Source organism: Hemiscyllium ocellatum, chromosome 5 (assembly GCF_020745735.1).
Source record: "Hemiscyllium ocellatum isolate sHemOce1 chromosome 5, sHemOce1.pat.X.cur, whole genome shotgun sequence".
In the NCBI taxonomy this organism is placed as follows: Eukaryota; Metazoa; Chordata; class Chondrichthyes; order Orectolobiformes; family Hemiscylliidae; genus Hemiscyllium; species Hemiscyllium ocellatum.
In genome coordinates this window covers 136,090,192-136,116,353 of record NC_083405.1, presented here as the reverse complement: position 1 = coordinate 136,116,353, position 26,162 = coordinate 136,090,192, and the positions used below count along the sequence as shown (strand labels likewise).

At 42.9% G+C, this 26,162-nt stretch overlaps 1 protein-coding gene across 2 annotated transcripts; it reads right to left on the bottom strand.

The window, feature by feature from the left end:
- Positions 1-1,806: 1,806 nt before the first annotated feature.
- si:ch73-196l6.5 (riboflavin transporter 2) lies at positions 1,807-24,338 on the bottom strand. 2 transcript variants are annotated; one of them, XM_060825234.1, is made up of 4 exons: positions 24,096-24,338; positions 16,208-17,312; positions 8,350-8,473; positions 1,807-2,755 (listed from the first exon to the last, which is right to left on the bottom strand). In XM_060825234.1, the coding sequence occupies exons 2-4, from the start codon at positions 17,260-17,262 to the stop codon at positions 2,543-2,545; spliced, it is 1,392 nt and encodes a 463-aa protein (XP_060681217.1). In that variant the 5' UTR covers positions 17,263-17,312; positions 24,096-24,338; the 3' UTR covers positions 1,807-2,542. The 2 variants fall into 2 exon arrangements, with proteins under 2 accessions (XP_060681217.1, XP_060681215.1); XM_060825232.1 differs by lacking the exon at positions 24,096-24,338 and adding an exon at positions 22,708-22,852.
- Positions 24,339-26,162: the final 1,824 nt, after the last annotated feature.

Here is a 26,162-nt window from a genome sequence, read left to right as displayed (position 1 = left end):
GGGGGTGTCTTATAAAAGTGTACCAGATCATGAGAAGCATGAATAGGCTGAATTCACTCAGTCTTTTTCCCAGGGTTGGAGAATTGAGGATTAGAGGGCATCAGTTAGAGGGGAAACAATAAAAGGGAACCTGAGGAGAAACTTTTTAACACAGAGGGTGCTAAGAGCTGCCAGCGGAAGTGGTTGAGATGAGTACAGTAGCAATATTTAAAAAGCGTTTGGACAAATACATGGATAGGAAAAGTTTAGAAGAAAATGGGCCAAGTGCAGGGAAATGGGTTTAGTGAGGATGGACATTTTGGTTGGCATGGACCAGTTTGGGCCAAAGGACCTGCCTCTGTGCTGTCAGACTCGAAAAGTACTATTTTAAGACTAGGACAGGATCTAATGGAAGGAAGAGATGTGACAGAAACAGCTGATCAGATTATATTAACCTTAGTTGCAAAGAACTCCATGAACTTTTCACACTTATCGTTGAAAATGAAGCTGGAGGTTTGGAGAGGAGTTTAAGAAGATGGTTTGCAGTATGAAACCAAGCTATGAAATTTCTCCATTCCAGGATGAATCTGGAATAGAAAAGAGTTTTAGCAAATGAAGGATCTGATTGCTTTGTCATCCAGGGTAAAACAGAATAATCTAGGGAGCCTGATCTTCATTTTCCCAGTATCAAAATTAAACAGTTAGGTGTCAACTATGGGTAGCTCTCCTCTGAATTATGAGATTGTGGATTCAGGTTCCAGCCCAGGGGCCTGTACCTGTGCACTAAGGCATGAAGTGCAATGTCAATGTGCTTTTTTTTCAACTGAGATTAAACCAAGGCAGATTCTAACCTCTTAGAGGGATGTTAAAAAAAAATCCATGGCACTATAAATGGAGTTCAGGTGATTTCTCTCTGATGTGATGACCAATAAAGTCATAGAGTCACACAGCACCATAACAGATCCTTTGGCCCAACTCATCCATGTTGACCCGATATCCCAATCTGACCTAGTCCCATTTGCCACATTTAGCCCATATCCCTCTAAACCCTTCCTATTCATGTATCCAAAAAGATAGCTTTTAAATGCTGTAATCTGCCTCCAGCACTTCCATCTGGCAGATCATTCCATATACGCACCATCCTTTCTGTGAAAAGTTATCCCGCAGTTCCTTAATAAAATCTTTCCCCTCTCACCTTAAACCTATGCCCTCTAGTTTTAGATTCCCCCACTCCATGAAAAAGACTGACTATTCACCCTATCCACGCCCCTGATGATTTTATACATCTCTACAAGGTTATCCTTCCACAAAAACAAATCATCTCGTCATAATTACATGGACAGCCTTGTCTCCCATATTCCCATAGTGACACACTTCAAATGTATTTAATTGGTGATAAAGTGTTTTAAGACACCTGATCCTCAAAAGGTGCTTGAGAATTGCAATTCCTTCTTGCTTGCCAAAGATGCTCAGAGAGAAATCATCCCGATTGTAAATTGATAGCAATTCTCTCCCTTTGAATTAATTTCCCATTACAGATTGAGAGGTGACATGGTAGATGGTTGGTGCATGTGATTGCATTGTATTGGAATTCAGTACTCTTGATCACCATTGACTGTTGCTTTTCTATATTTGTATACTTCCATGGGTGGTCTTTCAAATGTTCTGGAATCTACAGCATTGAATGGAAAAGAGCAAAATACTTTGTACTACCAAAGAAGGGGGAAGTTTTTTAATGAATCAAACACAAAACATCAATTCAAATTGAACCACAGTAAACATTCCAAATGCAAAGAGTGTTATTTACTCTTGACAGATACTTTATTGTATAATATTTTGTATGCCAAGCCAGTTTGAAATAAAATCTGTCAAGTCTTTAATTAAAATCACTAAAAACTAGAACCAGAGGATGAGTCATTAAATATTTCTTAATACACAAATAGCAAGAGTTGGGATAAAGGCAACAGAAGGGAATAAATCAGAGACCAAGGTAGAGAAAAGTACAGTTTATCTCATTTAATTTTATATTTTAAAATTACGCAGCATCATACTCTGAGCAGAATACCTTCCATTTTTGCTCAAAGAGAATGGTCCCTCAAAGGTCCTCCCACTGATTCCATCCCTGCCTAGGCATACAATCATCCATTTAATTTTACTTCCCTTCCATAGAAACAGAAGAACTAGCATTCTACAAACTGAACAAAGCAACCAATTCAAACCTTTTTTTGATAAATTAAAATTCCCAAGAACAATGCATCACTTTGGTTGCCATCCTTTTCTGAATATATGGACATGAAGGGAAGAAATGATTGCATCTCGGGGGCTCTTGCTGACCTCTATTCTCACCTCTGAAATTATGACATAATACTGGGAGAAATCGCTCCAACCTCAGTAAATTCTAATGTTACCTAGGGATGGCAAATACTTGAGACAGAAGCTTTGACTGACATCTGTATCGTAATCTCCCCATGGTACGAGTAAACAGGTTGTAGGTCCTCCTTAATCTCCAGTCTATTGCTACCTTTTTATTTTATTTTGCCCTCCAACTGTCTGTAGGTGTCAATTACAGAAAGCACTTGGTGTTGCATGGGTCACCAGATTGAAACAGGTTGTAGATGCTGACCAGGGGGAACATGGTGAGCGCCCCCAACATAGAGCCCAGTTGCACCACTGCTCCACACCAGACGAGGGCACTGTGACCTTCATCACGCAGAATGATACCAATCATCACCTTCACGTATGACAGCGTTCCAACAAATAGGATCCATGACATGACCTGATGGGGAGAGAAAAAGTGATGCCAGTTGGATTTTCAGCTTAATATGATGTCAGCTGTGGCTCAGTGCAATCCCAAAGCAGAAGACTCCACATTGAAGCCCCACTCTACAGGCTCAAGCATATAATCCAGGCCAAAACTCCCAGTGTATTGATGGGGTGTTACACTTGCAAAATTGCCATTACTCAGACCAGGTGTTAAAGTGCCTTCCTAAGTGCTCTTATGATGACAAAACCTTGCAATTCTACAGCACCTTTAACATGGTGAAACATCTCAAAGCACTGCAAAAAAGAGGGTAACCTCAGAATCAGATAGAATGGTTACATCACAGGAGGAAGCCATTCAGCCCATTGTCTCTGTACTGGCTTTCTGAAGAAAATAAAAAAATCAGAGCCATACCCCCACCTTCTTTACATAGCATTGTATTTTTATTTCCAGGTACCAATCTAATTCCTTGAGAGCCTCAAATGCCCCATTTTCAGGCAGTACCTTCAATCCAAACACTTACTGCATATAAAAGTTTCTCCACATGTCACTGTTGCTTTTTCACACCTTAGACCTTACCCCGCCAATTCTCAAATTCTTCCGTCAATTGAAAGTATCTCCCTATCTATACTGTCTAGGTTCCTCCTGATTTTGAAAACCTCTATTAAGTCTGCTCCAAATCTTCTCTTCTCCTTGGAAAACAACTTCCTCAATCTTTCTATGCAAGGTCCTCATTCCTGGAATCATGTGATTTTTTTCTACACTCTCTCCAATACCTTCACATCTTTACTGAAGTGTGGCATTGCAGAACTGAATGTTACACTCCAGCAAAAGCTTCTCTTTCATACAAACTTAAACATCACTTCCTTGCTCATGCACTCCATCCCCCTATTTTAATTCCCGATGAAGGGCTTTTGCCCGAAATGTTGATTTCGCTGCTCCTTGGATGCTGCCTGACCTGCTGTGCTCTTCCAGCACCACTAATCCAGAATCTGGTTTCTAGCATCTGCAGTCATTGTTTTTACCTATTTTAAAAAGCCTAGGATACTGTATGCTTAATTAACTTCTCTCTCACCTTCAGTGATTTATACTGATATACACTCAAGGCCCTCCGCTCCTGCACCCCCTGTAGAATCCCACCAGGTATTTTGTATCATCTCTCTGCCTTTATCCCACCAAATTAATCACTTCACAAGCCTAAAGCAAAACTAAGTTTGACACCAAATCATGCAAGATGATATTAGGACGTGTGATTAAAGAGGGAGGTTTTAAGGAGCATGATCCAAATGAAGGCACTGTGTGAAGAAGAGCAGATAAATTCTTGACATCTAAGACAATATTCATCTTCCAACACACTGGTCAGTCAAATAACCTGGCTATTGTAGAAAAAAAGTTCATTGTAACTTCTAGCTGTCTGCAAATTGTTTGTGTTCCTTGTGTTATAACCACAAAATTAACTTTTGTATCATCCTCAAAACAGCTTAATCATGTTTATAATCAGTTCTGAACCATCAATGTTTACTTAGTGAACCTAGTACTGAAACCAGCAGAACCCTACTGAAGACAACGACTCGGTCACAAAACTCATTGAACATTATCCTTTGCTCTCTGCCAATGATCCAATTTTGGATCCACCAGCCATTTTCCCATTAGTGTCACGGACCTCCACATTTCTTATCAGTCTGCCATGTCAGACCTTGTCAAAAGTCTTTCTAAAATCTATGTGGATTACAGCAAGCATCACAAAAATTGTTACCTCCTCAAAATTTTGAATCAAGATACATCTTTGCTTAAAAAACCTATGGCGACCTGTGTCTAATTAATCTATGGCTTTCCAAATTGTACATTTCTATCTGGACTGGGTTCAACTCAAACCACCCACTTGGAAATACAAGTAACATAGAATAGCAGGGACTGGGGCTGACAGGAGTGTTGCTGGATTCTGGGTTTCAAGTACAATCTGAAGATCAAGGATACATCAAGTACTTGTGCAACTCCTGTGAATCTGATCCAAGTTGAGCTGTATAGATTGGAAATTCAGAAGAGAGATGTAAGGTGAGGAAAATAGGAAGTTTCCTGGTGTGGCTCATATTTATTTCCATTACTTCTAGTTTCCTCTACTATTTATAACGCTATTGCTTACCTCTCTCCTCAGCCCCTCTCTATCATTATGCCTCCTTTCAATTTTGTCTGACCCAGGTATGTTATTCCTGATGAAGGGCTTATGCCCGAAACGTCGAATTTCCTATTCCTTGGATGCTGCCTAACCTGCTGTGCTTTAACCAGCAACACATTTTCAACTGTGATCTCCAGCATCTGCAGACCTCATTTTTTACCCCAGGTATGTTATGCTCCACAATTCCTACCCCAATGGTACAGTATTCCATGACATTCCTACACTCTTGCTGCTGTCCCAGATACAGCCAATTTCTGGATACTGTTCCTTCTGAGACTTTTTTGGGAACTCCCAAAAAACTCATTAAGGCACCCGCAATCATGGCCAGACTGGTTGCAACTGCAATTCCGACCCTTCTGCTAAACCTCACACCCAGCTGGCCTACTAACAGTTAACCTCACCAATGTCACCAAGTTAATCTTCCCAAACTGCTAACCTTTTGAACTCTGCTACAAATCAGTTATCATTGCCACTGTCTACATCGCAATCCAAGATCTCCATTAATTTATGCACATGGTCTTTACATCAACATCATAGCCAGAGCAGAAACCTGCTTGAGGGATGATGATGACACCTTCCCACTAACTGAAGCTTTCCACCTGGCTACGAGTTCCAGCAATCAGACTACCACAATAATGGTGCGGTTATCGTCACCAAAACGTCTCTTAGATCAGTAGGCTTTGCATCGTCAGGAGGGAGAGATCAAATTAGGAGTGAGACACAGCCTGAGTGACTACAGAGGAACTCGATTATGCAAAGGACACGGGCAGGGCGTATTTCATTCAGTTAATCGAATTCCGGATAACATAGTTTAGCCGAGCATCGGGACATTGTGATCTTGCTGGATAGTCTGATAATCGAATGCCGGATAATCAAAGTTCCTGTATATATACTTTGGGGATTTTGGTGACAGCGTGGGAATTTGGTGCAGAGGGGTAGAGGTGGTTTCTGCTGGCTTTTACAGTTTAAGTTTAATATTTTTTTTCTTCTCTGGGAAAACACCCGAGTGGCCTGTGCACTCCCGTTTTTTTTTCTTTTTTTTTCTTTTTTATTAACCCACACTACCGCCTAACTGCGGTAGTGCTTATTATTTTTATCCCCAGCACCCATGGTGTGTGTGCGCAGGTGTGAGACACAGTGAGAGGCAAGGTGACAGTTTAAGTTTAAAGAGGATCAGTTAAAGCCCAGGATTGGGGACTCAGCACAAAAGAAGGAGTGACATCACAGGAAAACAGTCATTTCATTGGTTGGTGATAGCTGCTAATCTGACTAGTATAGGTAATTTCATGTTCAGAGGTAAACAGGACAAATATTAACAGAGTAAAAGACAAAATAAAAAGACCAATAGGAAATTTTAAAAAAAAATGAATTATATAAAATAGAGTTGCAGGGTAAGGCCATGTGTTGTACCAGCATGATGTGGGATCTGTTGATCCCCATTGTGGTTCCTAGTGACCACATCTGCAGCAAGTGCAGGCCTCTTGAGGAACTCCAGCTCACAGTTGATGAGCTGGAGTTAGAGCTTCGAACATTGCAACACATCATTGTCTGGGAGAGTTACTTGAGTGCTGTGTTTCAGGAGGCAGGCACACCCCCTAGATTAACCACCTCGAATTCAGTGGCCAGGGTCAGAAGGGTGTGAGCACGAGCGAGGCAGGTAGAGGGATACCGACAGAGCGTCAGTCCTTGAATTTGTATGACAGGCTTTAGATTCTTGCTCCCTGTATGGATGACAGCAGGAACTGTAGAGAGGATGAAGGAACTAATCATAGCACTATGGTACTGTGGACCATTCAAGAGGAGAGAGAGTAACAAAATGTAGCTGTAATCGGGAATGAAGCATGAGCTAACTGGCAGAGGTTCAACAGATAAAAGAGTTATTGCTTGACTCAAAGATTGGTGTGAGAGAAATGGGTTCGGATTTATGGGACATTGGCATCAGTATTGGGAAAGGAGCGAGCTGTTCCAATGGGACAGACTCCACCTGGTGGGACCAGTATCCTGGTGAATATGGGGAGAAGACAGGAGAATGAGGTTGAGAAACATATCAGCTGTGATCAAATGGTAGAGCAGACTCAATGGACTGAATGGCCTCATTCTGCTCCTGTATCTTATGGTCTTATAGATCTGTCCCCAATTTTTTCTAGCACTTTTGACTCCTCTACTTCCTCTCATTAACAATAAAATATTTCTCTCCAAGACATTGTCACTCTTTTCTTCCCTCAGTTTCCACACCGCATGACCTCCTGTGCTCGAAGATTTCTTGCACAGCTGCATTCCTTTAGGTATCTAATCACGGTCAGAGTCATTCCTGCAACAGCTGCTGTTCTGATCCTTGAGCAGAAGGTGCAGGAAGAAACATGGTATGGTCATTGCCATTATTGTACCCCATTGGTGGGAACTTTGCTCAGCCAGTGTCAGAGGGTCTTGAGAGCAGGGAGAGTGGCCATATCAAAACACAAGCTTTTACCATCAAGCAGCACACATCAAGATGAACTTAACAATAAACATCAGGAAGAGTTGAAAAGTGTGGCACTGGAAAAGCACAGCAGGTCAGGCAGCATCCAAGGAGCAGAAGGATTGACATTTCAGGCAGAAGCCCTTCATCAGAATGCTTATACCCAAAACCTCAATCCTCCTGCTCCTTGGATGCTGCCTGACCTGCTGTGCTTTTCCAGTGCCACACTTTTCACCTCTGATCTCCAGCATCTGCAGTCCTCACTTTCTCCAAACCCAGGAAGAGATACCAAGAGGTAGTTCAGTGACACTTAGGTCTTGCCTACTTTAGGTCACTGAACTCAAAACAATAACTCTATTTTTCTCTCCACAGATGCTGCCTGACCTGCTGAGCTTCTCCAACAATTCCTGTTATTATTTCAGATCTCCAGCATCCGCAATTCTTTGTTTTACTATAATAAGTCACATCACTGGATTGAGGCAATATGGAATGTTCAGATTTTATGATTTGGCACGAATGGCAACTGAAGTATTAATGGAGTTTAAATGGAGCAAAGCAAAGAAGTATTTATTTTCAGTCAAGATGCAAAACTTCAGAGCCCCTAGAGCTGAGGAATACCATGTAGAAACTTAAAGCCAAGCGCAAAATGGAGCTGAAAGGTTTTCAAATTAAGCAAGACTGGTCAAGTCTGAACAAATACTCAGACTGCCAAAGTAAATATTAGGAGTCACATGCACCATCACACCTCAGAGACTGCAAATAAGCTTTCTAGAGGAAAGCAAATGTTGGTAGTGATGTGATAAGTTAAACGTCTAGATTCCAAAGTGACTGCCCTTCTATAAAAGGAATGTCATTTGTTGTTCAGTGCTTTGGAAGCACTGTGGTGGGGGAAGGGTGCTATAGAAATGCTAGATGTGTTTTGAGGCTGATTTCAGGAGTTTCAGAACTTCAAACTAAATGTAAAACATAACTCACTATGAGGATACTGCCAGCCCGAGTCTGAACCAGCCAGGGGCACGGGCTGAGGACTGCCATAACCATGATGTAGGATCCCATGCCAGTGCCTGTGAGTGTCAGAAATCCCATCAATCGCAGCGATCTGGAATGGAAAATGCAAAACAATAACATCACCCAGTGAGACAGAAATGGCATTCTAAGAGAGGCGTTGGCCTGGTGATATTTTTAATAGGCTATTCATCCAGAAAACCAGCCCAGGTTTAAACCCTGCCATAGAGTCGTAGAAATGTACAGCACGGAAACAGACCCTTCAGTCCAACTCATCCATGCTGACCAGATATTCCAACCTAATCCCATTTGCCAGCACTTGGCCCATAGCACTCGGTTTTACCTTTCCTATTCACATACCCATCCAAATACCTTTTAAATGTTGCAATTATACCAGCCTCCACCACTTCCTTTGGCAGCTCATTCCAAACATGAACAACTCTGTGTGAAAATGTTGCCCCCAAGGTCCCTTTTATATCTTTCCCCTCTCAACCTAAATCTATGCCCTCTAGTTATGGACTTCCCCATCGAAGGGAAAAGACTTTGTCTGTTTATTCTATCCATGCCCCTCATGACTTTATAAACCTCTATCTATAAGGCCACCCCTCAGTCTCCGACGCTCCAGGGAAAACAGTTCCAGCCTATTCAGCCTTTCCCTATAGCTCCTCCAACCCCAGCAACATGGGGAATGTGAGGACTGCAGATGCCTGAGATCAGAGTTGAAAAGTGTGGTGCTGGAAAAGCACAGCCAGTCAGCCAGTATCCAAGGATCAGAAGAGTTAATGTTTTGAGCATGAGCTGTCCTTCAGAATTCATTCAAGTGCATGTGACAATAAAGACTATTCTATTCATTGGTCATACCCCAGCTGGACTAAGTGCATTCAGCCCAGGCACTACTACTCAGGCAGCATCTAAGAGTCAATGTTTCGAACGTGAGCTCTTGCTCAAAACGTTGACTCTCCTACTCTTCAGATGCTGCCTGACCAGCTGTGCTTTTCCAACACCACACTTTTCAACTCAAATCCTGTCAGGAAAATGGTGAAATTTAAATCAATTTTTTTAAAATCTGGAATTAAGAGTCTAGTGAAACTGTTGTGGATTGTTTGAAAAACCTATCTGGTTCACTAATGTGTTTTAGGGAAGGAAGCTGCTGTCCTTATCTGGTTTGGCCTACATGTGACTCCAGACCCAAGGCAATATGACTGACTCTTAAAACATCCTCTGGGCAATTACAGATGGGCAATAAATGCTGGCCTAGCCAGCATCACCCACATCCTGGGAAAACTGGATGGCAGCCTATTGTATGCCAATCTGTACTGGACCAGTTAGCTCCCAGATCCTACTCTGCCGAGGATATGCAGGTCCTGGGCCTCCTCCACCGCTGCTCCCTCACCACCCGATGCCTCGAGGAAAAATACCTCATCTTTCACCTCGGAACACTTCAACCTCAGGGCATCAATGTGGACTTCACCAGTCTCCTCATTTCTCCTCCCACCTTACCTCAGTTGCAACCTTCCAGCTCAGCACTGTCCTCATGACCTGTCCTACCTGCCAATCTCCCTTCCCACCTATCCACTCTACCCTCCCCTCTGACCTATCATCTCTGGACTGGACACAAAGCAGAAGGAGTGGGGGTGTTCAGTGATACAGAGATATACAGTTATATGGTGGAAGAGAACGAGCACGCACCGAGTCCTGCGTCAGAGTGGAGCAAGCCAGCCAATTCCCGGAGTGAGTCCTGGATGGAGGCTAGCATGTGGAGGCAGTGTGGCCTCATACTCTAGGGCCAGCAAGCACAGACGAAGATTTAAGTATTTACTGTCACTTTTATTAACATTTGGGACAACTGTCCCACGCTAATCGACTTTTTAAAAAATGCTGTAATTATACTTATAATGATCTGTACCTAAGTACCCAGTAGCTAAGATTGCACTGAAAGTTGACATTACGAACCTTTCATTCGAGAGCACGTGACAATAAGGGCTATTCTATTCCTTGGTAAGACCCCAGCTGGATGAACTGCATTCAGCTCAGGCACTACAACTCTGGTAGTTTTGGAATGGATGCGGGGCAAATTCTTTTTAAAAAACATATATATTTGGTCATGCCTGGGCATCACTGGCTGTGTTGCAAATTAGGGTGATAATAAGGGTTCAAGGACTAAATCAGGAGAACAGGTTGAGGGGTGATATGATGAAAGTGGTTAAAATGTTTATGATTCAACAAAGCTGAAAATGTGTTGCTGGTCAAAGCACAGCAGGCCAGGCAGCATCTCAGGAATAGAGAATTCGACGTTTCGAGCATAAGCCCTTCATCAGGAATGCTCGAAACGTCGAATTCTCTATTCCTGAGATGCTGCCTGGCCTGCTGTGCTTTGACCAGCAACACATTTTCAGCTGTGATCTCCAGCATCTGCAGACCTCATTTTTTACTCTATGATTCAACAAAGTCAACATTGAGGAGTTATTTCTTCTGATCAGGAAATCTCAAAGAAGTCGAGAACACGGAGAAGATGCCACAATCAGATCAACTCATGAGTAGAATCAAGAAGCCAAATTATTTAGCCCTGCTCCACATCACTTGTTCATATGGAAATGTAACAAAAAAAAGGCACTCTGATTTGGTTCCAGATCATTTTATTTCTATACCCGACTATTGGCTAGTTTGATGTTGAACCTCAGCCCTTTTCTGAAGAGTGGTGACCTCAGGTTAAACTACCATCAGTCATTTCTCTCTGTAATGAGAGAGCAGTTTCATTCCTATGGTCTGGCAGGACTATGGTGACTTTACCTTTACCTGACTAAAGCCTACTACCATATGTCTGCACATACCAGCTCCATGGATGTAGGCAAACAAAGTCATACAGAACATAGAACATAGAAAAATACAGCGCAGTACAGGCCCTTCGGCCCTTGATGTTGCGCTGATCCAAGCCCACCTAACCTACACTAGCCCACTTTCCTCCATATGCCTATACAATGCCCGTTTAAATGCCCATAAAGAGGGAGAGTCCACCACTGTTACTGGCAGGGCATTCCATGAACTCACGACTCGCTGAGTAAAGAATCTACCCCTAACATCTGTCCTATACCTACCACTCCTTAATTTAAAGCTATGCCCCCTTGTAATATCTGACTCCATACGTGGAAAAAGGTTCTCATGGTCAACCCTATCTAAACCCCTAATCATCTTGTACACCTCTATCAAGTCACCCCTAAACCTTCTTTTCTCCAATGAAAACAGCCCCAAGTGCCTCAGCCTTTCCTCATACGATCTTCCTACCACACCAGGCAACATCCTGGTAAACCTCATCTACACCCGTTCCTGTGCCTCCACATCCTTCCGATAGTATGGCAACCAAAACTGCACACAATACTCCAAATGCAGCCGCACCAGAGTCTTATACAACTGCAACATGACCTCAGGACTCCAGAACTCTACCAATAAAAGCCAGTACACCATATGCCTTCTTCACAGCACTGTTTACCTGGGTGGCAACTTTCAGAGATCTGTGCACATGGACACCAAGATCCCTCTGCTCATCCACACTACCAAGTATCCGACCATTAGCCCAGTACTCCATCTTCTTGTTACTCTTACCAAAGTGAATCACTTCACACTTAGCGACATTGAACTCCATTTGCCACCTTTCTGCCCAGCTCTGCAGCTTATCTTTATCCCTTTGTAACCTGCCACATCCTTCCTCACTGTCAACAAGTCCACCGACTTTTGTATCATCCGCAAACTTGCTCACCCAACCTTCTAGCCCCTCCTCCAGGTCATTTATAAAAATGACAAACAGCAATGGTCCCAAAACAGATCCTTGCGGAATACCGTTGGTAACTGCACTCCAAGATGAACCTTTACCATCAACTACCACCCTCTGTCTTCTTCCAGCCAGCCAATTCCTAATCCAAACCTCCAACTCCCCCTCAATGCCATAGCTCCGTATTTTTTGCAGTAGCCTACCATGGGGAACCTTATCAAATGCCTTACTAAAATCCATATACACCACATCTACCGCTTTACCCTCGTCCATCTCCTTAGTCACCTTCTCAAAGAATTCAATAAAGTTTGTGAGGCACGACCGGCCCTTCACAAAACCATGCTGACTATCCTTGATCACATTATTCCTATCCAGATGTTCATAAATCCTATCCCTTACAATTCTCTCTAAGACTTTGCCCACAACAGAGGTAAGACTCATCGGCCTATAGTTACTAGGGTTTTCCCTACTCCCCTTCTTGAACAAGGGAACCACATTTGCTATCCTCCAGTCTTCTGGCACTATTCCTGTAGACAACGAGGACATAAAAATCAAGGCCAATGGCTCTGCAATCTCCTCCCTTGCTTCCCAGAGAATCCTAGGATAAATGCCATCAGGCCCAGGGGACTTATCTACATTCACCTTTTCCAGAATTTCCAATACCTCTTCCCTACATATCTCAAAGCCATCTATTCTAATTAATTGTGACTCAATATTCACATCGGCAACAATGTCCTGTTCCTGAGTGAATACTGATGAAACGTATTCATTCAGTGTCTCCCCAATTTCTTCAGCCTCCACACGCAACTTCCCACTACTATCCTTGACGGGACCTATTCCTACCCTAGTCATCCTTTTATTCCTGACATACCTATAGAAAGCCTTTGGGTTTTCCCTAATCCTACCAACCAAGGACTTTTCATGTCCCCTCCTTGCTGCTCTTAGCTTTCTCTTTAGATCCTTCCTGGCTACCTTATAACTCTCAATCGCCCCAATTGAACCTTCATGCCTCATCTTTACATAGGCCACCCTCTTCCCTTTAACAAGGGATTCCAATTCCTTGTTAAACCACGGCTCCCTCACACGACCCTTTCCTCCCTGCCTGACAGGTACATACTTATCAAGGACACTCAGTACCTGCTCCTTGAACAAGCTCCACATATCGATTGCACCCTTCCCTTGAAGCCTACTTTTCCAAGCCACGCATCCTAAGTCATGCCTCACCACATCATAATTTCCCTGCCCCCAGCTATAACTCTTGCCCTGCAGTGCACACTTATCCCTCTCCATCACTGGAGTAAAAGTCACCGAATTGTGGTCACTGTCCCCGAAGTGCTCACCTACCTCCAATTCTAACACCTGGCCTGGTTCATTACCCAGAACCAAATCCAGTATGGCCTCACCTCTTGTTGGCCTGTCTACATATTGTGTCAGGAAACCCTCCTGCACACATTGGACAAACACCAACCCATCTAACGTACTCGAGCTATAGCTTTCCCAGTCAATATCTGGAAAGTTAAAGTTCCCCATAACAACCACCCTATTACTTTCACTCTTCTCCTGAATCATCCTCGCAATCCTTTCTTCTACGTCTCTAGGACTATTAGGAGACCTGCAGAAAACTCCTAACAGGGTGACCTCACCTTTCCTATTTCTAAGCTCAGCCCAAACTACCTCAGATGGCGAGTCTTCATCCATCGTCCTTTCCACTGCTGTAATACTATCTTTGACAAGCAATTCCACACTTCCCCCTCTTTTACCCCCATCTCTGACCCTACTAAAACATTTAAACCCTGGAACCTGCAACAACCAATCTTGTCCCTGTTCTACCCATGTCTCCGTAATAGCCACAACATCGAACTCCCAAGTACCAACCCACGCTGCAAGTTCACCTACCTTATTTCGTACACTTCTCGCATTGAAGTATATACACTTCAAGCTACCTTCCTGTTTACAGGCACCCTCCTTCGAGATTGATGCCTGGTTCCTAACCTCCCTGCACTCCAGGTCCTGCACCCTAAACCTACAGTCTAGGTTCCCATGCCCCTGCAGAGTTAGTTTAAACCCCCCAAAAGAGCACTAGCAAACCTCCCCCCAAGGATACTGGTGCCCCTCAGGTTCAGGTGTAGACCATCCTGTTTATAGAGGTCCCACCTTCCCCAGAAAGAACCCCAGTTATCCAGAAACCGGAATCCCTCCCTCCTGCACCATCCCTGTAGCCACGCATTTAACTGCTCTCTCTCCCTATTCCTCGACTCTCCATCACGTGGCACGGGTAACAAACCAGAGACAGCAACTCTGTTTGTTCTAGCTCTGAGCTTCCAACCTAGCTCCCTGAAAGCCTGCCTAACATCCTCATCCCTCTTCCTACCTATGTCATTGATGCCAATGTGGACCACGACTTCGGGCTGCTCCCCCTCCCCCTTGAGGACCCGTAAAACACAATCAGAGACATAAATGGTCAAATGACCTGCAGTGCCATTTTACTACCACAAGATGGAGACCATGAGCTTTGATTCCTTCCAGAGCATGGTTACTGCCCCCACATGGAGGAGGAATAGTATTGTCATATGAACAAAGTCAGAAGTCACGCGAAACCAGGTCCAATAGGTTTATTTGAAATCACAAGCTTTTGGAGCATAGCCCCTTTGTCAGGTGACCCACCTTAACCCTACACACCAAAAGTTTGTGATTTCAAATAATTTGTTGGGCTATAACATGGCATCGTGTGACTTCTGACTTTATCCACCCCAGTCCAACAGCAACATCTTCACATATTATCATAGTGGGCAATATATAACCAAACCTGTATTAGCACAGCAATGTTAATACAACAGCTATGTGAAAGAATGGTTCAGGTAAGTCCCCAAGATGAGGCAGGGGAAGGGATGGGAGGGAGATATGATTAAGAATTTTAAATCGGTGAAAATATTGCTTTTTTATATCAGTGGGTTTCAGGGCCAGCGAATGTTTCTCAGGATTTCTCTTTAACATTTTTAAAACAGGCACTTGCAGTGCAATTAGGAGCCTGACTTAAATACAACAGTTGCCAATTACATTGGCTAAGCTTGAGATCTTGCAGTGAAAGGCAATTCCAACAGCTGGCTCTACAAGTGAAATGCCTCTTACTGTAGTCCTTGTGGGTCAGCAGGAGTGACTGGATGTGAACAGCCCATGGGTTTAAAACAAAATATTCCTCTCCTCAATTCTTGTTCTTCAGTCACCATAGAAGATGGTTCTTATAACATACTGAATTAATAATTAATTAATGTCTAAATGGTCAATATGATCTTTTGCTTTGACAACATGAGAAGGGTCAGTGATGGGTTTTCTAGATCATTTCTTTCTTTTGGGTCTGAAATTTCTTTTCTGGAATTTTTATGCCTGCCCCAAATGACTTCATGGGTTCATACAGGGTGACAGAGGGGATGGGAGGGGAAGGAAGTGTTAGGGAAAGAGTGTCAGTCAGCAGGTAGAAAATGCCCAGTCATAGAATCAGAGACACACAGCATGGAAACAGATCCTTTGGTCCAACTCACCAATGCTGACCAAATCTCCTATAAAAATCTAGTCTCATCTGTCAGCATCTGGCCCACATCCCTGTAAGTCCTTCCAATTCATGTACATCTACACTCCAGTGGAAAAAGTCCCAACCTATCCAAGCTTTCTTTATAACTTAAATCTTCCACGCCTGACAACATCCTAGTAAATCTCTTCTGAGTCCTCTCTAGTTTAATAATATCCTTCCTATAGCAAGCTACTCCCGATGTCGTGGTGGTGAAACTGTATCAATGGACCATACGGGGCTTTCCTGACCATCAGCTTTGAACATTTGCAGCCCAGATATCATGCACTAAAATGGGATTTTGGGAAACTGATCAATAAATCTGGTCCTTTGTGAGCTGACAACAGGAACAGCCACAAAATAATGTCATAAGACTCAGCGGTTGGAGTCTCCCTGGTCAAGGTGTGACTCTGTACCTACAAACAGTGTTGGACTCTCAATCAGGAATTGGTGTAGCTTGTATTTCAATACAGGTGTTAACAGGAACAACAGCTTACCGGTTTGTGTAGAACATGGCAATGAAACAGGCCAGTGGATTGGCCATGGCACCAAGGGCAGCGGACAAGTGATAGGCCAAATTCCCATATGGTAGGCATGAGTAAGACTGGACAGAAGGAAGGACAGCATTGGTCAGTGCATTTACCCATCCTAGGATTAGGAAGATCAGGACCATCTCTGAGCGGGAGTACTTCCCAGTCCCAAAAATGGCTTTCATCCTGGCTTCATGTTGACTGTCTGAAGGACTGATCATGGGTCTCTGTTCTGTCACCTCTATTTTGTTCAATTCTGCCCCTCCGTTGGCAGCCTCTGTCTGTTTAACATATTTACTGGTTGTTCGCTGTTGACAGGACTGTGGGAGGTAGTTGAGGAGAATAAATGCCACCAAGCATAGCGCCATCACACCGCTGAGGAAAAAGAAGAAAATCTCTGGTGGAAAGTTGGCTGGCTGGTATCGAGCTACAATACTGTAATTGTTGCTGCCATCACCAGTCACGTTTGATGACATGTTGCCAGTTGTACTTTTGGTGGTGTTGACGCAACTAACAACTCCAACACCTTGGCCTAATGCGACAAGACCCGGGACCAGCCCACTGAGGCCCTCTCCGATGAAATAGCTGGTCAGGTACTTGGGCTGCAGGCGGGTCATGAAGGGCAGGAAGGTCACTGAAGATGTACAGTCCACCAACGAGAGGAAAAACGCCAAGACAAGGAGTGCCGTGCTGTGCACTGCACCAGCCAACACGCTAGTCACTTTCCAGAAGAAAGGCAATAGAAAGGAAGCTGCAATGCCTAAGCAGACAATGGCATAGATCACAGCAGACTCATTCAGCTTTCTGGGTGAAAACTTGTGCATCAACGTGACAAACAAAGGCCCCACATTAGCAAACTGGATGATGATGGTGAGGTACGATGGGAGGTACCAGCCCTCGGGTATTTCTGGCACAATGAGAGGTAGCTCTACCCAGAGGCCGTTGATCGCTATCCAGGAGCCCATTCCAAAAACAGCAGCCAATATGTGGACAATCGATGCCATGGTAATGGCTGGATTCATCGATTACTCAAAAGATCTCCAACAGTGTCCACTCAGTTGCCAAAGCTCTCCTTCAAAAACAAAAGAGAAACAAACAAAGTCAGTAAAACATCAAGTTGCTGAGGGGTTCCAACAGTAAACAAATGAAAATTGGACTATTTATGATTGCAAGCTCTAAGAATTTTCTACTCTGGGTGTCCAGTAACAACAAGCATTCCCTGGGTCAGGCAGAACACAAGCAAACAGGGAGACAGGCTCCTTCCACTCTGTTACAAAAAAATGTTTTAACTCTTTTTTTCCCCCAATCCCACCCACCCCAGAATAACTGAGAGACTGCCCCTGTTTTCTGAGTTTAACAATGGCTTAAAAATTGCAGGACGCTTCGTGATGAGTTCACAATATTATTACTCTAAAAGAAATAATAATTTGTTAAGTGGGAGAGATGTGCTGTGAGTTCTGAACCTCTACAAATTGCTGAACCATTCATACTGTTAACTTTGACAAAAAGAAAAATATTACCATTACAGGGCTGGTTCCCAATGATAATGAGGTTTATAGTTCCTAGCACAAAACTCAACCTTCAAGATGCAGAGAGGGAAGATAAACACTCCAGCTCCAGCTGGCGGCAACTCTTTCCCAATTGAGTGCACACAGTTGAAACCAGAAAATATGATCCATCAGAGCCCCTACCTACCTCCCTCCCTCCAGTCAGGGGGTCACTTGATAACAATCAAACCAGGATTGTTCTATTCTGTCCAAGATGTGGAGGTCGATAACAATATCATGCCTGAAATCACACCACCTCTGCAGAGACTAGACCAGTCGTTGAAGTCATGAATTTATAACAACTGAGACAGATAGATAAGAAATGCAAAATAGGAACCACAGTAGAATGTTGAGGTCCTCTACTCTATATTGACATGCATCACAACTGATGTTTGACTTCAACTCCACACTTTCCCATCCGATTCCCATATCCTAGGATTCCCTTAGAATCAAAGAAATCTATTTATCTCAACCTTGAATGCACTCAATGACCAAGCATCCACCAGCCTCTGGAGAATCTGTAAAGATTCACAATTCTCTGAGAACATAGATTTCCCTTCATCTTCGTTTTAAATGACTAACTCCTTACTTGGAGACTATGACTTTCTCCCCACCCCCACCCTCCTCGAGCTTATCTCTCCACGCTTCAGGCTCACTGCCTTTATTTCTGATGAAGGGTTTTTGCCCGACACGTCGATTTCATTGCTCCTCGGATACTGCCTGAACTACTGTGCTCTTCCTGCACCACTAATCCAGAATCTAGTTTCCAGCATCTGCAGTCATTGTTTTTACCTTGGAGACTGTGACCCCTAGTCTTTGACTCTCCAATCAGGGGAAACAGACCCTGATAAACAATCTATGAATGTTATGGAGTTCAATGAGACCAACTCTCAGTTACAATCTCCAGAGAATAGAAGCTTAATTAAATTAATTCTCTCATTACGGAACACCTTTCTTTCCAAGAATCAATGCAGTGAGCCCAGGCCGCACTCCTTCCTTAATGAGAAGGCCTGCCATTCCCTTCCCAAGATGCATCATTTGAACAAAATGCTACATCACAGAAACATGCAAAATCTCTACCAAGATGACAAACTAGGACATAATGAAATGTGTACATTACAAGAGTTTATAATGCACATGCATAGGCATGCAATAATGCACGCTCATGGGCAAATCAGTGGCACTGACACAGGCAAAGCTGCAACTAATTAATAGAATTTATAGGGATTTGGCCAACCTTTCATTCCTTCCACATTTACTTGCCCCCACATAACACTAACCCTTAAATATTGGTCAGGTTGGAAAAAAAAATCTCTTCTTTCCTACATGAATAATGTTGGCTAATTTTAGCTCCATCACTTAAACAAAAAACAATTACTACAGTTTCACCAAAAACATAATTTCTACATCTCGAATAAATATATAACAATCTTTAGTTTTATTTCTTTATCACTACCTATTGTGCCAGTGCCTTCCTTTTCATTCCTCTCTATTTAAATTTTAAATGCTAAAAGATTTTTCAATCTTCTCAAATACTCTATTAGTCCCTGTCAATTTTTGAAGCTTTATATTTCCATTAATCTGCCTCTCCTTTACATTTCTAATGATCAATCATAGAATTTTATAAAAGAGATGTTTGGTTCAGCAAGCTGACTCTGAAACAGTAATTGATGAAACGCGTTGCCTCTTTCTCCCTACAGCCCTTCAAATACTCCTTTATAAATTCCCTTTCCATTTTCTTTTCCTGTCCATTCAGGCAGTGTCATCCAGACTATGACAATGCACTGTTTCAATAAAACATTCTCCTCACCTTGCTCCAGGTTCTTTTGCCAATTATCGTAAAAAAGGAGCAGGTTGTGTTACTTCTCAAACACACCACCCTCCCACCCCATCAAGATCAACAGCTCCCAGAGAGAAAGAATCACCCTTACCTCAACTAAATCCTTGTCGATTACAACCTTTCTCCAAGCCACAGACTCGAGTCAGATATTAAATAGACAGAAGATGCAGCGAGAGGGAGGCATCACCACTGCACAACAGCTTATTCCCTGAACCAAGTGCCAAGGAAAGCTAGCCTCCCCTATGCCCTCCAACAATCAAGGCCAAACCAGATGTACTTAATGTACCAGCAACAAGGGTAATCAGTCGTTTCAAGGATACGTGTCTTTAGTAACACTCATAACACGCTGATACAAATATAACAAACTTCGTGATATGTTGATCAAAAAAATCCTTGAAAACTGCAGCGTGTGCAGGGTCAGGAGACTGGGTGAAAGGAGTATGTTCTCCACTGTCCCTGCGTCTTGTATAATCATTTATCTACTTTACCCAGGAAAGCAAAAAAGGTCACTGTTTCTGCCAGACTAGGTATGAATCACAGTGGGTGAATGAATATCTGATTTATCCTTTTCATCTGTATCAATAAGCCTCATTTAGTTCTGCTGTCCTTCATGTTATGTACCTTTGTGGATTATCATTGAGTGAGGGCCCAGACCATTATTCAACTCCTCTGCTTTTCCTGCCAAAGGGCATAACCTCTCATTTTCCCATAATATATTCTAGTAAGTTTTTTTTGCCCACTCACTTAACCAGTTTATATCCTTCCACATTTGTGTCATGTTCACTACTTTCTTACCCACCTGCTTTTGTGTCATCACAAACTTGGCTATGGTATATTCACTTCCCTCATTCAAGTCAGTAACATATATTGTAAATGATTGTGTGCCCAGCATTGATCCCTGGAGCTATCCACTGACAGGTTTACCATGAACACAACCCTTTATTCCAACTCTGTCTTCTGTTGATTACTAATCCTCTGCGGTAATATATTGCCAGGACCATGAGCTCTTACTGCATTAAGTAGTCTAACATGCGGTACCTTATCAAATGCCTCCTAGAAATTCTAACATAGTGCATTTACTGGTTCCCCATTAGCTATCTTGTAATGATAGATCCTCTAAGAATTCTAATAAATTTGTCAAGCTTCCACTTCATGAAGCCATGCTGACTCTGCTACTGCATCCTTTACAATAGACTACCATTTTCCCAGTACCAGATGTTAAGATTACTACTGAACTTTGCTATATTGTAAATTTATTTCTTTCAGTCCAATTTTTAACTTCCTTAGTTAACTATGGCTAACTAAGCTTAGCTCCTTCCTAGAATCCTTCTTCCTTCCTGGAAGAAGAGTGGAAACCTTTACCCTAAGTCCAACCTTGTTTCTTTCTGTTCCCATAAACCTTAGCCTCAACCATCAACCCTTTGTCATTGAATATCTGTTGCCTTCCAATCTATCAGGCACCTACTCTTTTAGACTTTATAACTCACCATTTTCCTACTTTTGAAAACTCTATCACACCTCCAACTTTTTCCAGCTCTGATGAAAGATATTCACTTTGCTTCTCTCTCCAAACCTGCACTTTGACCTGTTTTGGTTCATTAACTTCCTTACTCAATCTGGGTGATGAGTGATTCCAATTCACACTGACCTTTAACTGACCTAAACACCTAGTTGTCTCGATTTACCAGGGAACCAGGAGTGAGCCACATCCAAGAATGACTCCTTTTTAAAATTGCCCACCCCCATTGTTTTCCTGGGCAGCAGGAAAATCGATTGATGCATCTCTCAGTCAATACAGGTGTCTCTGAATCCCCCTCCTTCCAGTATACAATCGATAATATACTCATGTTTAACAAATGTTTGTATGTACAACAATTAGGAATGTAAGAACATAGGAGCAGGAGTCAATGCATCAAGCCTTCCTCATCATTCTATACAATAACAGTAATAGTACAATTATTACAGTACAATCAATAATATAACCAACCAATCTCTTAAGGTCCTTTCCCACACTATCCCCATATTCCTTAATGACACTAGTCTTTAGAAATCTCTTTCTACTATAAATATGCTCAAAGACTGAGCTTTCACAGTCCGAAGGTAGCGATTCCCAAACATGCACAACCCTTTGAAAGTTTGAGCTGACATTTTGTCACACTGCATTTTGACTAGAAATGGGACACTTGTTTTACGATTAAGAAAACTTTACTTTGTCTTATATTAATTTATCATTTGATTGCGTTTCCAACGTTGTTCACAAACCCTCCTGTTTGGTTTCCATCCCTGAATCAGGGCTGAATTAACCCTGTGATATTAACCTACCCGCCTCTCCCTTCCCGGTTGGTGGTTGGACAGCGGCAACGCCAGTCACTGTCCAGCCCCTTGACATCTCTCCTGCTCAGAAATGACAGGAGAGCAGTTTCCTTAGAACAGAAATGAACGGGACAGACACAAAGGGGGTAAAAACAATGACTGCAGATGCTGGAAACCAGATTCTGGATTAGTGGTGCTGGGAGAGCAGTTCAGGCAGCAGTAAAATCCTCGGATGCTGCCTGAACTGCTGTGCTCTTCCAGCACCACTGATCCAGGAACAGATACAAAGTCTTTTTTTTGTAGCAAGTCGTATACTGCATCTTCCCAAAAAGGGAACACATAGGAACCAGCCCCCACTCCCTCATTTTCACTACCTATTTCTTCTCAATCGGGAATGTCCTCTGACACACTTCGAGCTAATTTATTTTAGAAAACCTTAAACTTTATGTTAAATTATTCTAACACGACACTACACAGACCGCGTCCGCTCCACCCTCCCTCTGGTACAACCACATTCTCTCCAGTTCAAATCAAACAAGGAATTAGATACAGCCGATGTTCAGATTAAGGTTTTAGCCCAGATTCAGGGTGATATAGTGACGGACCAGGAGGTTTTAGAAACGGCTTCACTCCGGGTCATTGTAGTCATGGGGACGGTGCTTTAAACACATTCCCCTCCACCCCCTACCCAGTGTGGGAGACCACACGGTCTCCACAAACATTCAGAGTGAGACGACATAATGGAGGCTGAAGGGAAAACCACTCACAGCGCGTCAATCCCATCGACATGGTGTGAAGAGGCAGCGTTTACAATGAATGAAGAGTAGTCCTGCCCACTTGCTCAGCAAGGCAGAGAGGCGGTGACTCAGCATTCTGGCTGGCTCTGTGCTGCTGGGCTGGCTTCAAGTGACAGCAGAGACACAACACAGCACCGTGTATTCTTCCCGGGAGACAAAGCGTTAAGGGGAGAAACAGTTTTCAATTAGGAAACAAGAGACAGGATGGCCCATATTTCGTCAATCTATTGTCTTTATTTAAAAAAAACCCCTCAGTTCCATTGCGACATTGCAATGACGCAAGCTCCAACTATTTTTTTAAAAAATTCATTCACAGCATGTGGGTATCAGTGGCTGGGCCGGCGTTTATTGCCCAGAGGACAATGCAGAGTCAACCTCATTGGAGTCACAAAGAGTCCAGACCAGGTAAGGATAGCAGTTTCCTTCCCTAAAGGGCATTAGTGAACCCCATGGGGATTTCCAACAATGTTTTCATGATCACCATGTGACTCTTAATTCCAGATTTGATTTTATTGAATTTAAGTTTCCCATCTGCCACAGTGTCGAACCTGGGTCCCCAGACTGCGTTTCTGGATTAATAATCTGGCGATAGCACCACTAGGCCATCGCTTCCCCACGACTGCTTTGTCTTTAACTGAAATAAAATGGCCATATCTTGTAAAATATCAGCTTCTGGATTCTAATTTTCCCTTTAAACTGATGTGGACACACATCCTTGCTGAAAAAAACAAAACAGAACACAAGGCTCCATAAGGGGATAACAGTCACTGCATCATTTTATTGGGGTTGGATAGTGACTGCGTTTCCATGCCACTGAACTCCACACGTTAACTCTAACTTTCTCTCTCTGCACATATTGCCAGACCTGCTGAGTTTCTCCAGTCTTTGTTTTTGTTTGTTTATCTTTAGACCATAAGACATAGGAGTGGAAGTAAGGCCATTCGGCCCATCGAGTCCACTCTGCCATTCAATCATGGCTGATGGGCATTTCAACTCCACTTACCCACACTCTCCCCGTATCCCTTAATTCCTTGTGACATCAAGAATTTATCAATCTCTGCCTTGAAGACATTTAGCGTCCCGGCCTCCACTGCACTCTGCGCCAATGAATTCCACAGGCCCACCACTCTCTGGCTGAAGAAATGTCTCCGCATTTCTGTTCTGAATTGACCCCCTCTAATTCTAAGGCTGTGTCCACGGGTCCTAGTCTCCTCGCTTAACGGAAACAATTTCCTAGCGTCCACTCTTTCCAAGCCATGTATTACCTTGTAAGTTTCTATCAAATCTCCCCTTAATCTTCTAAACTCCAATGAATACAATCCCAGGTTCTTCAGCCATTCCTCGTATGTTAGACCTACCATTCCAGGGATCATCTGTGTGAATCTCCGCTGGACACGCTCCAGTGCCAGAATGTCCTTCCTGAGGTGTGGGGCCCAAAACTGGACACAGTACTCCAAATGGGGCCAAACCAGAGCTTTATAAAGTCTTTGGTTACTTCTTCCTTGCAGATCTTAGACTGTAACATAAAAACTTAGCATCATAAATCACTTAACTCCTGTGGATCTTAACACTGACTTTCTTGATATCTCCTTGCTTCACGCCTGCCACTTTACCACAGTGTATTTTGTTTTCAGCTGTCAGGGTTACTGATGTGAGTCAGCTGTGATCTCACCATATGCTTAATCCTTCCTTTTCCAATTCCCTTTATTACCAAATAGTTCAATTATTTTTTTCTGCTGAGTTGCTTACATAGCACCCTGGAAATTAATCTTGATTTCCTGGAGATTTGGCACACCCTTGGGAGGCAGGCAGCAACGAACATTTCCCGCAATGAGTGCAGAGGCCAGTCATTCTGAATCTGCCATACCAGGAAATGATTTCATAAGGTTGTGAAACTTGGGAGCAGAAGTTAAAACAAGGACTTCAGATGCTGGAAACCAGAATCTAGATTAGAGTGGTGCTGGAAAAGCACAGCAGGTCAGGCAGCATCCGAGGAGCAGGAAAATCGACGTTTCGGGCAAAAGTCCTTCAGAAGTAGGCCATTCAAGCCCAGCCATTCAATAGGACCGTGGTTGACTTGATAATCTTCTACTTTCCTTATCTTTTCCCCATAACCCTTGATTCCCTTACAGATTAAACATCTGCCTACCTCAGCCCTAAATGTACTTCAGCCTCAACAACCCTGTGAGGAAAGGAATTCCACAGATTCACCACCCTCAGGATTAAAAGAAACTTCTTTATCTCTATTAAACAGGAACCCCATACTCTAACATCACACTGCCTGATCCTAGACTCTCACAAGGGGAAACAACCTCTCTGCATCTACCCTGTCAACCCCGGAAAGAAGTTTATCTTTCAATAAGATCACATCATTCTTCTAAGCTACATGGGGAGCATGGATAGGGTCAATATCCAAGGTGTTTTCTCAAGGGTATGGAGTTTAAGGTGAGAGAGGAAAGATTTAGAGGGGAGCAAAGGGGAAACTTATCCATGCAAGAGAGTGGTGCATGTATGAAATGACTTACCAGAGGAAATGATGGAGGCTGGTACAATTGCAACATTTAAAATGCATCTGGATGGATACATGAATGGGAAGTGTTTAGAACATATGGGCCAAATGCTGGCAAATGGGCCTATATTAATTTCTGATATCTGGTCCAGACAAATTGCACCAAAGGGCCTGTTTCTGTGCTATACATCTCTATGACTCTTATATGTATAGGACCAACCTACAGGTCTTGTCGTAAAGCCCTCCATACCCAGGATCAATTTAATGAAACTCTTCTGGACTGTCTTCTTAGATAAGGCAACCAAAACTGTTCACAGTATTTCTAGTTGTGGTTTATTTTGTGACTTGCATAGTTTTAGCAAAACTTCCTGATTGTATTTATTAATATTAATTAGGTTCCCTGAGCACTCAGTGAAGCTACTAGTCCTAATTCTCTTTGCAAAATCCTATGGAATTGTGGAAAATTTGCATACCTTTCTCAAATTGGGCAGCTTACAGGTCACATGGTGGGATGATATTGCTCAGCCTGAAAGCTCAGTAATCTCAACAAGTATTGAATATATCAGCAAATTCTCCAACAAAATGGAAAAAAACCCAAACAAATGTTCCCTTGTTATTAAAGACAGCCACTGATAGCTCACTATAGAGCAGGATTGTAGTGTGGTGGTAATGATCCTGGATACATCATCCACAGAATCTGGCAAATGCTCTGAGGGCGAGAGTTCAAATTCGACCATGAGGCAGTAGAATTTTAAAAGTTACACATAAATTGGGATTTAAACCTACCGTGTTGGCAATCATGAAATCATTATCAATTGTCTGTTCTTTTTAAAAGCTTGATTCACTAATGTTCTCCTGGGAATTCTTGAACATGGAATTTCCTGGCTAATCTGTTAGTGGTTAACAAACCATAACA

Bases quoted from the DNA above. Each gene is read 5' to 3' on its own strand.
- si:ch73-196l6.5 (XM_060825234.1), bottom strand. From the start codon at position 17,262: ATGAATCCAGCCATTACCATGGCATCGATTGTCCACATATTGGCTGCT. The intron at 8,474-16,207 runs GTAAGCTGTTGT...TTTCCATTCCAG, and splicing joins GCCATGTTCTACACAAACCG to ATCGCTGCGATTGATGGGAT. The intron at 2,756-8,349 runs GTGAGTTATGTT...TCTCCCCATCAG, and splicing joins GGGCTGGCAGTATCCTCATA to GTCATGTCATGGATCCTATT.